Source organism: Artibeus jamaicensis, unplaced genomic scaffold, assembly GCF_021234435.1.
Source record: "Artibeus jamaicensis isolate MK-2021 breed Jamaican fruit bat unplaced genomic scaffold, CSHL_Jam_final contig_332, whole genome shotgun sequence".
Lineage (NCBI taxonomy): Eukaryota > Metazoa > Chordata > Mammalia > Chiroptera > Phyllostomidae > Artibeus > Artibeus jamaicensis.
The window spans coordinates 20,715,438-20,731,308 of record NW_026521788.1 but is presented as its reverse complement, the minus strand read 5'-3'; the positions used below and the strand labels follow the sequence as shown (position 1 = coordinate 20,731,308).

At 34.6% G+C, this 15,871-nt stretch overlaps 1 protein-coding gene across 6 annotated transcripts in view; it reads right to left on the bottom strand.

Moving 5' to 3' along the window:
- Positions 1-414: 414 nt before the first annotated feature.
- The window catches only part of TET1 (tet methylcytosine dioxygenase 1), an 85,795-nt gene continuing 70,338 nt past the window's right edge, over positions 415-15,871 (bottom strand). For 4 of the 6 annotated variants that reach the window (XM_053664044.1, XM_053664047.1, XM_053664045.1 and 1 more), the window contains 5 exons: positions 15,666-15,752; positions 11,976-12,065; positions 10,274-10,411; positions 6,542-6,890; positions 415-2,043 (listed from right to left, as the gene is read on the bottom strand). In XM_053664044.1, coding sequence (XP_053520019.1) covers positions 1,049-2,043; positions 6,542-6,890; positions 10,274-10,411; positions 11,976-12,065; positions 15,666-15,752 — 1,659 coding nt within the window. In that variant the 3' untranslated portion in view covers positions 415-1,048. The remainder of the gene's footprint in view (positions 2,044-6,541; positions 6,891-10,273; positions 10,412-11,975; positions 12,066-15,665; positions 15,753-15,871) is intronic. The other 2 variants (XM_037130666.2, XM_053664049.1) reach the window with 1 other exon arrangement.

The window sequence follows — 15,871 nt, the reverse complement described above, 5'->3', positions numbered from 1 at the left end:
TTGAAACTTTAGAAGCATTTGACTCTTCTAAATCCTATTATATCCCGTCTCCTTTTGGAAACACCTTTCATGGATTATATTAAGAAAGCTACAGTGAGCATAAATTTGGGTCAATGTTGCTTAATAAATCAGAAGAGACCACTATTACTTAGTTCTCAAGAAAATGTTAATCAATATTGGTGATATGCTTTCAAATTCCAATTTTAGAGATAATTAACAATTTTTGCACGATCTATTTTATGTAAGTAGTTAATATTTGCATGAGAAAAAACACATTAAAACCACAAACCATATGCATGATTAAAATACATATTGCAGTTAATAAGATGGAACTCTACACAGCAAGAATAAATGATTTCTCTTGTATGCAAATATGCACAAACAATAGACAATAGGATTCTTATACTACGCTATTTCAAGTTACTTTTAAAAATAGAAAGTGCTTTTAAAATATATATGTACAATTTATGAACAGCCTCCAACCATTACTAACAATAATGAATTATTTTATACAGGAGAGAGAACTTCAAGAGAGAAAATATTTCATTGGTTTATTTCAAAGGAATATGCGTATTTTCTAGCAATGATTGGAAGATGTTGGAACAATGGCACCATGAAATAATAATTCAGCTTATTTTTAACTGTGTTGATGTGGTTAAGCACCAGGAGCTGTGTAGAGTTAACACTGTGAATCTTGATTTTACATCATAGCACATTACCTATTAAAATCCTCTAAAACTGACTCTTGTTTCATAGTAAACAGACTTAATTTAAAGCACCAAACTGAGTGATTCTATCAAGATTAACACCTACCCAAAACATTTCTTTATGTATTTAAAACTATAAAACTTTTATTTTCGCTTAAAATGTGCACCTTCTACCAATTGTCAAAATATAGTCACAGTTAAGAAATACCCACCCTTTTTTAAACCTCAGCCTTCAAATGGGTGAGATGAAGATAGAGTAAACGACAACATGACTTTCTTTTAACAGCACCTTGAAAAAATACACTGCACTAGCAAAGGCATTAAAAAGAGAAGAAAAGCCTTCAGGCCCAGTGGCTATAGGGCCCTGCAACAGTTGTGCCAGTGTAACAGGTCATAGTGATAATATTATCGTGGGTTAATGTTACTACTCTATGACAGGGAATTAGGATTAATTCATTAAATTCAGGAAAAAGCTGAGGACCCTCGTTTTTAGCTGCTAAATTTTTCAGCTCAGGGAAGTTTTTTTTTTTTTTATCCTTAGCTTCTTTAGCCTCATATTTAATCTTGTTTAATTCAAAACCATGTTGGGGCTCATTTAGGTTTTTGTGCTGGTAGAAGACAAGGGACAGGCGTGTAGGACGATTCCGGTTTGGGTGTCTGACCGGAGTTGTGGCGTGAAGCTCTCGCCGGGCACACTCAATCAAAACAGAGCCATGAGTGGGTGCTATCGCCACCCCACCAATGTTGGCATCCAAGAAGATGTGCTCACTATCTGACCAATACTCCTCAATTTGGGGAAATTTCTCCTTAGCGGGTGACAGGGGGTCATCTGACAGGGGGTCATCTGACAGAGGCTCATCTGCTTCAGAATGCTGCTCATCTTCTTCCACCACAGAGGAAGCAGGTTCAGGAGGAGAGGTGATGAGTGGGGGCTGCTGGTTTGGCTGGTTGGAAGTTAGCTGCTCAGGTGGACCAGTGGGAGGCTCAGCACAAGCCCGGAAATCTGACATGGGAGTAGACAAGGTGGGAAGAGGACTCGCTTCATGAGGCTGTGCGATTCCAGCGCCTTCCCCAGCAGCAGCACTAGCACCACTGGGTCCTGCAGACGGCATTGTGCAGTGGGGATCACTACCTCTTTCTGAAAACTCGCTCGAAACTGATGCATCATTCGAAGCAGTCTTAGGGGCACATGAGAAACCTGGAGTTAAGTTTGCCTCTTTCACTGGCTGAGGAATGGATGGGGTCAGTGAGTAGGTTTTAATGTTGTCTGAACCTTTGAAGATAAAATTGGGTTCAGTTTCACTTGTTTCAGGTTGCAAGGTCTCAGTTTTATTCCCTAAACAGAGAAAAGGACACCAAATGTGAAGGTAAGTACAAACTACTTTTGGTAATCGCTGTTTTTAAAGAGTATTTTTAAAGAGTACAAAGAATAATATAATAAAACACTGATAATGGCAATGTTGGCCAGTTAGGTTCTATTTACTTTAAGTCAAACACACATTAAAAATTGGATGTAGTTTGGTAGCTTTTTCACCCAACAATTTTTTAAAGAATTTCTTCACTGTCTAAATAATCATAAGTAAGTACACAGATTTTTGCCAGAAGGATATCCACTGTGTAAAACAGGAAGATACTAGAAATGACCTAATTGGCTCTGAAGTAAATATTAAAACCATACATTGGAATATATATAATGCAGGCGATAATATGATGACATATTTAACTACAGAAGGATATGTTTAGATGGATTTTAGATATTGCATGCTCTCATTTTTGGAATAGTAAAAGTGGTATTAGTTTATAAGTATTTCTGGGCAATGAAAAGGGTCATAAACTGGCAAAGTTAATAATTACTGAAGGGAAGTTACATAAAAATGTTAGCTGAAAAATAAGTCATTTGCAACCCTTAAAAACCCATGTGTTTCAAACTTGTTTCTTTCTGACTCAATAGAGTAAATCATTGTTATCACACTGGCCAATGTGGGCGACTGCTCTGAAATACCCGCACAAACATCACATCAAATGGAAATATTCTTGTTGAGGACATTCTCCCTGTTTGAAGTTTTAGAAAATTTTTGGAAGTGCAAAAACAGTAAATTTTACGAGCAATAAATAGAAAAAGTAAAGTGGCTATGTTTTAAAATAATTAACAATGTATAGCAAACGTCTAATTCAGAAGATCTGCAATCCACCCTCACACCCTGGCAATAGGACTTAGAGACACATTGGTTCTTGTTTCTAAAGAGCATTTATACATAGGACCCAGAGAGTGGCACGTCAGAAAGCCCACGCTACTGTCTGTTGCTTCATCTATTATTATACAGGTTAGGTTGTCAACAAATATAAATCCTGGGAAGGGAAGATTAAAGTAGTGATTCATCAAGTTGAATAAAATTGGTAAAAGATTTTATCGGTAAGATTACCTAGAGGTCAAGAGGTTATGGGCCAAAAATTGTACATATGGCTACTGACAAGCTATATATTATTTAAAAACTAGTACATAAAGATGCTATCTACTCGGGAATGCCACAAAGATGAAAATGATATAATTGTTATTTATAAGTAGCATGTAACCAGTTATATGAATCTTAAAACAAGATTTCAATATATGCCTATAAAATGAAGCTACAGGCAAATAGGAATAATTCCCTCTGCCTTCCTTCTTCACTGTTGCTTCACTGAATCTTTTCCATCATTACATAAATGTCTGCATTGTCACTTCTCTCATCTCAAACAATAACAACAACAACAACAAAAACAAATAAACAACATTTCTTACAAATATAAAGACCAAAGAAGGTAAGGAATACGCTCTAATTCTACATTTGAGTGTCAGTATAAATCCATGGTGTATTTTTTTTCTTTAGGTTCCTTGGAGAAATAGCTGATTTTAGATGTGGAGCAGGATTATATAAGATGAGCCAGGAACATCTTGTCAGAAAAGAAGCAATCAAAGATATTTGGGGCCATGAAAAAAAAACAAAACTCAGAAGCCAGCTTGGTAGGTTTCTACTGACTAAAGACAGAACAATTTGAGGATTGTTTTCAGAAAGCATTTTCAAATTTAGTTGGTAAAAACCTATTTAATATGCAATGTAATATAAACTATGTTTTTTTAAAAAACCACAAGATCAAAATGATACTAAATTAAAAAGAAAATGACCACATTAGAAGATGCTTGGGAACTGACTTGCATTCTGCAAACTGATGAATAAAGACAAACAGCTAAGCATCTACTCTGACTTTCCTATACGAACCATTCCTCAGAATGAACGAGTATTGATAAGGGCAATATTTCTTTTTAAAAGAAGATGAACTAACAAATGGAAAAAGAATAATAGACTTTGTTACTCTTAATGAAATAAACAACACAGAATATAAATTTACTAAAATCACTAGGTAAAAAGCTGATAGGGAACAATATAATCAGTGAATTAGGATGACAACACTTTACTTATAAATCAGGCTCAATATCAAAACAATATATACCATCAGACACTATGCATATCCTAATGTGAAGGAACAGAAATGTAAGAATCACAGATGGTGCTCTTGCCATACTAATTTTCAAAGAAAAAAACTGAAGTTGAATTAGTCTCTACAGGACAATCGTTTCTGCTATGATGAATAAAAGGAATGAGAGAGAAAAAGAGGAAAAAGTAAGCTGTAAATAGAAAAAAGGTATAAGAGACATATCAACTAAATATAGCGTGTGACCTTTTTTGGATACTGATTTACACTAACCAAATGTGAAAAGCAAAAAAGCAACTAGGAGACAAATGAAATAATTTGAACACTGATCAATATTAATGCATTCTTTGATTTTCTGGTTTTAGGTATTGTGGTTATAAAAATTCCTTATCTTTCATTGACACAGGTGAATCAATGGTTCATAGGATATGACCCCTGCAATTTCTTATAAAACTTTTTTAAGGGGTGTAGTCTGGGTAATGGTATAGGTGAAATAAGAATGGCTATGTATTGAAAAAATTTTAAGCTGGGGGCATATGAGGGACATGGGATTTGTTATGTAATTCAATCACTTTGTACATTAAAAAAAATTTTCTGTTTAAGGAAGAACCACAACTGTATAACCTTCACTTCATTCACTTCATCTTCCTTATAGCCAACCACAAAAAGCTCTCCCATTTTTTCGGTAAGTCTACTTTTTTCATTGTCACCCCACCCTATTGAAATAAACTCTGCCCTAGCAGTATCTCTAATAATAACCTGCGAATCTAATGGTGAGATAAGCTCAATCTTCATCTCACTTGACCCAGGAGCAGCAGTCTTTGATCTATCTGACCACTCCCTCCTTAAAACCCAGTACTCTCTGATTTCACTCTTACCTTACCAGACACACCAAATCTCTTTGCTGGTTCTTCCTCATCTCTAAAGCCTCTACAAATTGAGTATTCTCAGGATTTGTCCTTGATTAAACTTCTTTCCTATCTCCTTTACCTTCTCTGTAATTTCATTCATTCTCATGGCTTGAAAGGCTATCTCTATAAAAATGACTTCCTAAGTTGTATGCCCAGCTCGAAGCTTCGGTCAGAAACGCACTCTTCTTCAATTGCTTACCTAACATCTTAGCCTCGGTGTCTGACAGCCGTGAGCTCATCTTCCTCTATATCTTGAAAAATCATTTTTTCTCTCCCCATTAATCATGACATGTTAGTAGCTTCTCCAGGCCAATAACATCAGAGTAAACTGTGACACATTTTTTTGGTCCAGACTCCAAACAATCTATCAGAAATCCCATTGACTTTACCTCTGAACCATATCCAGAATCAGACATTTCCAATATCCTTATTAGCCACACTGGTCCAAACTCCATCACCTCATCTCTCTCCTGCGTTGTTAGGATAGCCTCTTTATGATCATGGTACTTTTCTATTCATTCCCTGCTCCACTTTAGTCTAGTTTTACCTAGTAACCAGAATGCTAGGTTTGAGCCCCATCATAACCCTTTTCTCTCCTGAAATCTCCAGTAAACGTCCTCTTACAATAAAGACTGAAGTCTATCAGCCACCTAGAACACCTGAGATGAGCTGCTCAGATCCCCTCTTACTGCTCTGATCTCATCTCCAACTAGTCTCATCTCACACTTGCTCTGGCCATACTGGCCTCCCTGCTTGCATCAAGAATTCAAGGGAAACTCCTGCCTCCTGACTTTTACATTTGCCATTTTCTGTTTAGAATGCTATTTCTCCAAATAAAAGCACTGCAGATTCTCATTTCCTGTAGGACTTCGCACAAATGCATCACTCTTAGTGAATCCTTTGGACAATCCTGTCCAAAATGAAATAATTTCACAGCACCATCTCCCTTCTTTTTCACAGCTACATTTCCAATATCTAGGCTACTTCAAAGTGGTGCTCAGTAATATTTGTTGCGTAGGTTGCTTAAATTGATGCTAAAGGTGATCAACGCAGACTTCAAGGAAGTGGTGTTACTTTATGTATGCCAAGGAGTAGGTCTTCAAAATGGATGTAGACCAAAAAAAAAAAAGGTATTTTTAAGCATTAATGGAAGAAAATATTAAGAAATACACAAGTCACTTTTTTGTTGACTTTTGGTTTTGTTAAGTATAAAGAAATATGTTTAGTGTCTTATATGTAGTTGAACAGTCTATATTAAGAACAAATGGCATATAAGAATAATTAGCTACCTTAATTGATTAATTAATATCTGACATAAAGATTTTCTTTCATAATGCCTAATTCCTAAGAGTAACAATGATAAAGGAGAGGAAGAATGCAGTGCAAAGGAAACTCCCAACATCTGCCAATGAAAGCTGTGCATAGAAAATTAGCACCCTCTATAGACCTTACCTAAAAGCAACGGTGATGAAGCCTTACTGTTGTTCGTTGTCAAATTATTCTTCCGCTTGTTTCGAGGAATGACTTTCTTCTCCACAACCCTTAGCTTATGTGCAAGGGCCTGTGTTATCACTGCTGCTCTTTTCTTCCCACATCGAGGAACCGGCTGACTGAAACAGGTTTTTTTCTTAGGGCAGGGTTTGAGGACCTCAATAGCCCCAGATTTGATCTTTGCTTCCATGCCTTCCCTTGAGCCAAACTCATCTGTGTCTGCAAGCTTATAAAGGGGTAGCACATGCAGCTGCTCATCCTCAGGAATAACACCAAATGAGCGGTTATCTTCTCGTGTTAAAGTACAGACCTGATAGGAAGAAAACAAGAAATGGAAGATATAGGTCCTGCACATTCACCTTTTTATTGTTGCTATACAACAAGGGATCTATTCTCTGATTTTTAATTGGTTACTACTGGAATATTAATTTTGATTAAGTGTCTTTTATATAAAGCCACCCAACATTGTTCAATTGTACTAATTTATTGTTTGTAACCAGACCATTATAATTTTGAGTTGATTTTGTAAGTAAATGACATTTTATATTTTATGTCTTTTATAATATTTTAAGTATTAAGCCTTCTTTATGTTCCATTTCATCTTAACTGCCTAAGTTAAGGAACAGTTACTGAACTCTTCACCAACTTCATATTAAATATTAACTATTAAGAAGATATTGCTTTAAAAAAAGATATTACTTGAGCCTATTTATACCCTATTTCTTAACATTTGGATAATGTCGCATTTCTTGAAGTAGAGGGAGCTAAATTATAATGAATTTCCTAATCTGCTATGTTTTCCTGTAGAATATTTTCACACCTATCTACAAGTGAAATCGATAGATTTTTCCCCTGCTTTTTTTTTTAAGAGTGATTTTTTAAAAGATTTTATTTATTTATCTTTAGAGAGATGGGAAGGTAGGGAGAAAAAAAAGGAGAAAAACATTGATGTGTGACAGATATATCAACTGGTTACCTCTTGCACACCCCCAATCAGAGACCTGGCCTCCAACCCAGTCATGTGCCCTGACTGGGAACTGAACCGGTGACCTTTCCAGTCACAGGGCAGAGCTCAATCCACTGAGCAACACCAAGCATGGCGCAGGGTGATTTTTAAAAAAATATTTTATTTATTTATCTATTTTTAAAGAGATGGGAAGGGAGAGAGAAAGAGTGAGAAACATCAATCAGTTGCCTCTTGCAGGCCCCCAACTGGGGACCTGACTGGAAGCCCAGTCATGTGCTCTAGACTGGGAATCCAATGGAGGACTTTTTCTTTGTAGAATAATGTTCAATCCACCGAGTGATACTGGTCAGGGCCAGGATGAATTTATTTCTTCAATAAATAAATTGACAGATATTAATGAAACAAGAAAAGAAGCACAAAAGATTACCTTTTCTAGTAGGATTTATATTATACCTGTTTTAAAGAAACAACTAAAATATTTTATCTGGATCAATTTTCTCTTTCTGTTCCATTTTGCTTCTATTATAGTTAGGAGCATATCAATAACTTTGCCAGACTTTATTTTGGATGTGAGATTGGACAAATTAAGAAAACTCTCTTTTACATAACCTATTTCTCAACTCTTTTCCTTATTTTATTCATTGTAGAGAAATGAAAATACAGAACTATAATATAAAAAATTCCTGATCTTTAGTCCTAATAATATTGTTTATATACTATTTTTATAATTTTCAAATGTCATTAAAGATTCATTAAAGGCACAACCAATGGTTTCATTATTTTTTATTGAAAACATTTTCCTAGTGTTGAGAGCTCTTTCTAAGATGGCAGAGATGTTATAAAAATGGAAATAAATAACATGGTCAGATTTGATTTACAACATTGCTAAGATTGGATGGATACAAGTGATAAAGTCAAGTAGGTTTGAAGTTTTAAAAAATCTTACTATTTTCTCAATGTTTATGGTTACATTTACCAGCAAGGCCTGAAAATACTGAAATCCAGAGGTCAATATTTAATTTTATTTTTTCTTTTTTAAAATAATGTATTTTATTGCTTATGCCATTACAGTTGTCTCCTTTCCCCCCTTCATTCCCCTATAAGGTCCACATTTTAAAATTTAATAACTTTAAATTTTTTATGTTAAAAATTCTAATCTTTCACTAGTAAAAGTATACTTCAATCTATTTCTTCGAACAGAGGGAGATGAAGGAGGGGCAAGGATAAGACATGAACAACCTAATAAGAAAGGTCAGAGAAACAGGGTAGAAGAACAATTGACAGTAGCATTTTAAGAATTCAGGTTCTTAAAGATGGGGAAATTTGGAATTATGCCATGTTCTAGGTACCAAGCTCACAGCATGAATAATGAAAGCGGTGGAGAAGAGCGAGCACTGCATGACATGGAAGAAGCACAAGCAAAGAGGAACCAAAATTTAGTTTGACTGTGACCTAGTACAGCCTGACTACAGATATTCCAGAATGAGGCAATTCAGGTAAAATGTACTAGCCAGGGGATGATCATAAATCACTCTTTTGCTAAGAGTCACCTGGGCAGATTCATAAAATTTCCATATTTGAAAATAACACCACTCTCAAATACTATAGTCATAATCAGTGCAGAGGAGTCATATGCAAAAAAGTTATTTGGGCTCCTTTGTCTATCTCCGACAGACTCCACTGAGCAGTGATGAATCTGACTGTGCATTTCAAATAACAGTAAGAGCCTGTAGATATTTCTGATACTGGGCAAACTGAAAAAATTGGCATTTCACAAAAACAGAGACAATTACTCTCCATTAATCTGTATCACAAGGTTAGAAGAATATAATTACTTGAAGCGAACTCATTTCCCGTACCAAAAAACTATTGCAAGAGTTTACCCTGGGTGTTTCACCTAATTTAAGTATCTCTTGATTGACTTCACACTTATAGGCATATGATTCTTTTCATGGCTATAAACACTGTATGCACACATAAATGCAAATATTCTAATAATTTTTGAATATTCATGTAACTTTATATACACTGGAATTAAGAACCAATTAAAAGCATTAAATAAATGATAAATTTGGCACAGTTTCCTCCTAAAAACACTAAAGTACATATGAAAAAAAGAAATATTAAGTTATTTAACTTCTTCACTACCAATTTAATAGCATAGAATAGTTGCTAAGTTACTTAACTTCTTCACTACCAGTTTGATAGCACAGAACAGTTGCTTTGAATAAACATGTCATTTCTACCTCCCAACGTACATCTCTTTAGTTATATATTAATTAAATATATAACTCAAAAGTTTCAACAAAATATATGTTGAAGGCACGTTCTCTTTTTTGTTTTCTTTTTTATCCTCACCAGAGGCGGGGGGGGGGAGAATTCTTCAGATTTTATTTAGTTCTAGAAAATGGGAAGGGAGGGAGAAAGAGAAACATCTTCGTATGATGGAACAATGATTGATTGCTTCTTGCATGCCCCCAACTGGGGACCTGGCCCACTACCCAGACATGTGCCCAGACCAGGAATAGACCCAGCAACCCTTCTGTTTGTGGGATGATGACCCACCCAATGAGCTACACCAGTTAGGGTGATTCTATAACATTTTAAAGTACTTCAGTAATAATGAACAGAACATACAATATGATTTGTTACCAGTCATATTTAAGGACCTCAGCCTAAGCAAATAGCAATGGATCTTTAGAATCCAAAGCCACCCAGGTACATACCACAGTGCTTCCATTATTCATGTTGTGAATGTCCCTGTGGGGATGAGCACAGAAGTCTAGGCAAGCAGTGACCCCAGAGAAAGGACGACCTTCTTTGTTGCCAAGCCGACAATCTCGGGCGACATGTTCATATTTCACCTAAAAAAATGCACAACACACAGTTTAAGAGATAGAATCAATTTCAGTGAAGAGTAAACATAGCGTCCTGACAAAGTTCTTAAATTATTTATGGTTTGTAATTTCAGAGATTTCTGAAACAAGTGTGCTATGGTACTGACTGTGTAGTTTTAATGACATTCAGGAGAGAGTCTGAGAACACAGGAGAGAAATGGTCATTACTGTGACTGAAGGCAGGGTGAGGACACTAACAACCACTGGTGATAGACACCACCCACTGGCGCAGCCTACATCATTCCATTAAGGACAGAGACTAATACAGTGCATGAATCGTGTATATAGAGTTTTAATGTGTATAGAAAGTAAATATATATGTATGTATGTGTGTATACATACATACATATATATACATATTTATGAGCCAGTACAGAAAGTGAATTTATAAAAATTTTAAATTAAAAACTGGAGTTTAATAGCATGTTATTCATAATACAAACACACTAAAGATTTAAAAAAATAGGAAATTATACTTATGTTTAAAACTTAAATATATTTTTATAAAAATGAATTCATAAGTGGAAAAACAAATTGATATTTCTCTTTTTCTCTCTCTAAAAAAAAAAATCCATGAATTACCCAAAAAGGCTACACTTATTTTCTATTTTGATACATGATTTATAAAAATTTTCTCCCATCCTGTAGTTGTCTTTAAGTCTGCCCCTCCCATTTTATCGAGATATTACTGACATATATCATATAAGTTTAAGGTGTGCAGTAAATGTATGTATTGCCAAATAATTACCACAATAAGGTTAGTTAACTTTTCAACGCCTTTGTGTAGTCGTAATATTTAAAATCTCTTAAAAACTTTAAAGTATATAATACAGTACTGTTAATTCACATGCATTATATCCCAGATTTTATGTATTTTATAGCTGGGAATATCTATTCTTTGATTAACATCTCACTATCTCCGCCCAACCCAATTATTACTTGATGATGTTTTTGAAGCACAAATTTTTTAAATTTTAGTGATTTTTTTTCTTAATTTTTTTCTGTATGGTCCATTGCTAGTGTATAGAAGTGCAATGATCTTTGCATATTGAGCTTGCATCCAAAAACCTTGGTGAACTCACTAATTACTTTTAACTGTGTGTGTGTGCACACATGCCACAGTATTTTCTACAGACAGGATCATACTACTGGCAACTATTGTTAGTTTTTGAGTGCCTTTATTATCAAAGAGAGCTGGACTACTCACATCCTTTTCTGCATCTATAGAGGTATTATATGGGTTTTGCCCTTTGTTCTACCAATATGGTATGTTACCATATATTGATTAATTTTCATGCGTTGAACCAATCACACATTCTTGTTTTTGTGTTTTAGAAATAATCATAATTCTGTCATGAGTGTTAATTAATTTACCATAATAGTACTTTAAAAATATTAGATAATTTTAAAGCTGTTCAATTAAAATAAACACACATCAACGTTCAAATTGTAAAGGTTTTCTGTAACAATAATTTTGTTTAAATAGCAATTCCAACCACATGTAAGAGTACCATAAGGTCCCAAAACATACCTGGTTCTGGTAAGCAACTGGAGCATACTGCTTATAAATTGGAGCTAATTCTGTGGCCAAACTTTGTAAATTCTCTTCAAGGTTTTTTTCCTGTAGGAAAAGAGAGTCCATAAAAGTTATTTCTTAACAACTTTTTTAGAGTGGATTTAAGGGTAAGGAAATGATACGTAATCAATGCACAGTTCATACTTACCCTAATGAAAGAGCTACCATAGAAAATAGCATGAATTATAGTTAAAGAAAATATATACTATTAGTGATTGTTAGGCTTTAGTTTTTTGAAACTAAAATTCTATGTTATAAGCTAATTAGACATCTAGGTGGTGTTAGTATTAAGTTGCAAAACTGTTCATGCTGCTAAAAATGAGAACATATTTTGTATGCATTTACTCAATGATACTAGTCACTTTAGGTAAATGAAGACAAAGTTGCTGCTGGCAAAGGGAGATGCCCAAGCAAAGAATTCTGACACAGTGCAACCACTTTCTGTAACAGAGATAGGAGAGCAACGTACCTAGGGCTCACACCATATATCAGATTCTGCACTAAGAGCGTCAAATGTAGTAAGTGGGCAACTGGTTGTCTAAAACCAGTGTTTTCTTTTCTACACCATAAAGGCTACAGGTTGAGGAAGATTTTGTGGGATGGTGAGGAACGTTAACATCATTATGAAAATCTGGATTGCTAGCCCTAGTTGGGTAGCTCTGTTGGTTAGAGCATTACCCCAATAAGCCAAGGTTGCATGTTTGATCCCTGGCCAGGGCACATACCAGAATTAACCAATGAATGCAAAACTAAGTGGAACAACAAATCAGATGTTTCTCTCTCTCTCTAAAATTGGTAAACAATTAAAAACAAGAATCTGAGATACTACTAATAACATTGTAGAAAAATAGAATTTTTCAAAGGAAAAGGGTCAGGACAAGAGACTATTAAAAATGTCTCTGCTGACAATATGAGGTCTGAGGCAGAGAACAAAGATTTCAGAAACAATAGTTGAAAGACCACTGTGATAGTTTTTCAGGCATAATTATAATCTGAAATCAAGTCAAGGACTTGGTAAACATTATCAGTCACATCAAAGGAAGACGGTTGAGGGGGAACAAAACAAGAATGAAGGAGGAATTTAAGAAGGTTTGCACCTTTGGTGTCACGTGAAATTTGGTGGATACCAACCAAGAACATAGAAAGACAACTTTCGCACAGAGCAGTCCCAATCTGATACTCATCAGATTATCATAAAAGCCAAAGCCATACAGCAATGCAAACATAAAAAGTTAGTTCTTGAGTGCTTCTAATGAGCCTCAGTGTTGATCATTGTAAACCATCAGTGATCATCCTTTTGGTTTCCTACTGATTTATGCTGATGCTTTCATTGAAAAAGAAATTTATATACATAGGGTCTATATCTAAATTACTCTGTTTCACTCATCTGTATACTTCATTATGTGTTACTTAATGTAGCTTAATAAATACAATCAGAGAGAGTTAGGATCCGACTCTAAAAATACTTCCTATCAATACACACATTAATTATTTTATTTATTTGAGGAAAACTGTAGAATTCTGATTTAAATGCCTATTAAAATATTTTTATTGTTTTCTAACACTTGAAATATTGGGTGGGGGGTGGTTTAATGGTGTTTTACTGCCAATAGAATATTATTAACTATCTAGTGTCACAAATCAGACTGTCATAAAATGTCTACATTTTTTAGTGGAAATGTTGGGGAAAAAAGAAGGCAAATAAAAACAAATCAAATAAAGATTGTATAGCTGACTATTGGTATAATTTTATGAATGTAAAGCTCATTCATATTGTAAAAACCCTGACTTTCTAATTGCTTCATTAGAATAAATGTGTTCAGATATAAAGGCTTCTTCTTATCAGAACTTTACCTCTGGGGCCTTAAGCCAACATCCCTCTACTCTTCTTACCTATAGCTGATCTGCAGGACCATCAAATCCACATCCTTGTCTACATGTACCACAGATTACTCCTTGAGCATCAGGATTTTTATTGACCTGATAATCCCCACTTAGAATTCCCCTAGGGAATCTCCAATGCATTGTGTAAAAACTAAATTCATAATACGTCATCTACCAACCTGGTAGTATTTCTGCGTACCCTTTTATCAAGAAATACCACCACTATCTAATTTTTTAAAATCTTCCCAGACCAACCACTGCTTATCAATTCCTCTGTCACAACCATAATCCAAGTTACTACTAACCCTTCCCTGGTCTATTTTCATAGCTAGCTCATTTAGCTAAACCTACTCTGGGCCAACTGCAATCCATTATTCAAAGAGCAGCCATAGGAAGGTCTTTAAAAGACAAGTGTAATTGTATTACCCTCCTTAAAACCCTTCAATGATCCTCCAAAATCCTGACATGGCTTACAAGAGTGAGACTGCATACATCTTACTCTCTCTTGCCTCATACTAGCCTCCTCTCACTTCCAGGAATGATCACTGATTCATCCTGTATCATAAGCCCTAGATAAATGTTACTCATTATGAATAATATCCATAAGCAAAAATTGATGTGGCATTTATTAATTATAAGAGTATCATTATAAATAAAAATTTAAGTCATGTCAATATTACTAATATATTTCTTTATACACTAACAGTTTCATCATATAATGTCTCGAAAGAAAAAACAATAGGTTAATTTTAAGGGAGAACTGACATTACATTATCAAGTGTTTTATATGTTTCTTATTAATTTTTTATACTTTTTCCCCCTAAAGGTTTAACGCACTTCTTGTTAGACTTCTGTGGTATTGTATAATCCTTTATATACAAAGGATGCTTCTCTCTCAGGTCTTTCCCTTGTTTTATTGCAATAGATAAAAATTCTAGAAAATACTAAATCATTTTAAGTACCTCTTTAAAGGGATCATTATTTATTTCATTATAAGCTTTTTTGAAAGATGTTATATTCATTATATTACAGATATAGTTGAATTAATTCCTGTTGTTTGTTTTCTCTTTTCTTTATTCTGTATCCCTAAGATTTCATAAATGGATTGCTTGCTTCTTAAATGTTTCCTTACAACTACTTCAGAGCTATAAATTCTACTTCTATTCATCTAAAAAAAACTTAAACATGCACTTTATTAAGTACGCTTTTCTGACTAGAGCAGTGTTTTCCAAGCTGTGGGTCATGACTAATTAGTGGGCCAAAAAGAAGGCAGTTTAGTAGGTCACAACTACTATTTTAAAAAGAAATGAAATTTTAGTAAAAATAGTAAACTACATCATAGAGATCCTTAGTAATAACTATATTGGATATTAACTTTTAATTTTTTAAATACTTTCTTTTGTTACATGTATTAGGACTAAGTCATCTTTTCTGATAATTTTGCTTAAATTATGTACTTGTATATATCTGACTATATAGTGACATGTACGATAAAATATGTTTACTCTTGGTCACAGCTCAAAGTTTGAAAAACACTGATCTTAGAGTTAATTGGTATCTAAATACTTCCCATTCCAAACAAAGCATAAAACATCACCACGCTTAGCTCTTGTACGTGCCCCACCCCCTCCCACTACCTATCCACCCCTAAGTTGTTAAGAGAATGGAATTATATTCATAGGTTGTTATTTTTTTATTTCAAAATGTACGTGCTCAACTTATTCAAACTTAACAGTAAGGTTGACTGATTTCTTTGCTCACCATGGCCTCGTGTCCCGGACACATTGCTTCCGGTTTCACGTATCTTCTTTCTGGAAAACGTCCTTTAGTAATTCTTTCATAGTAGCTCTGTGGGTAGTAAACTTACTGAGTCTTTGAGATGTTTGCAAATGCCTTTATTTACTCTTCCTACTTAGGCTGGGTATAAAATTCTAGACTCTTCTAACAATCATTCTCTCCGAGAAGAG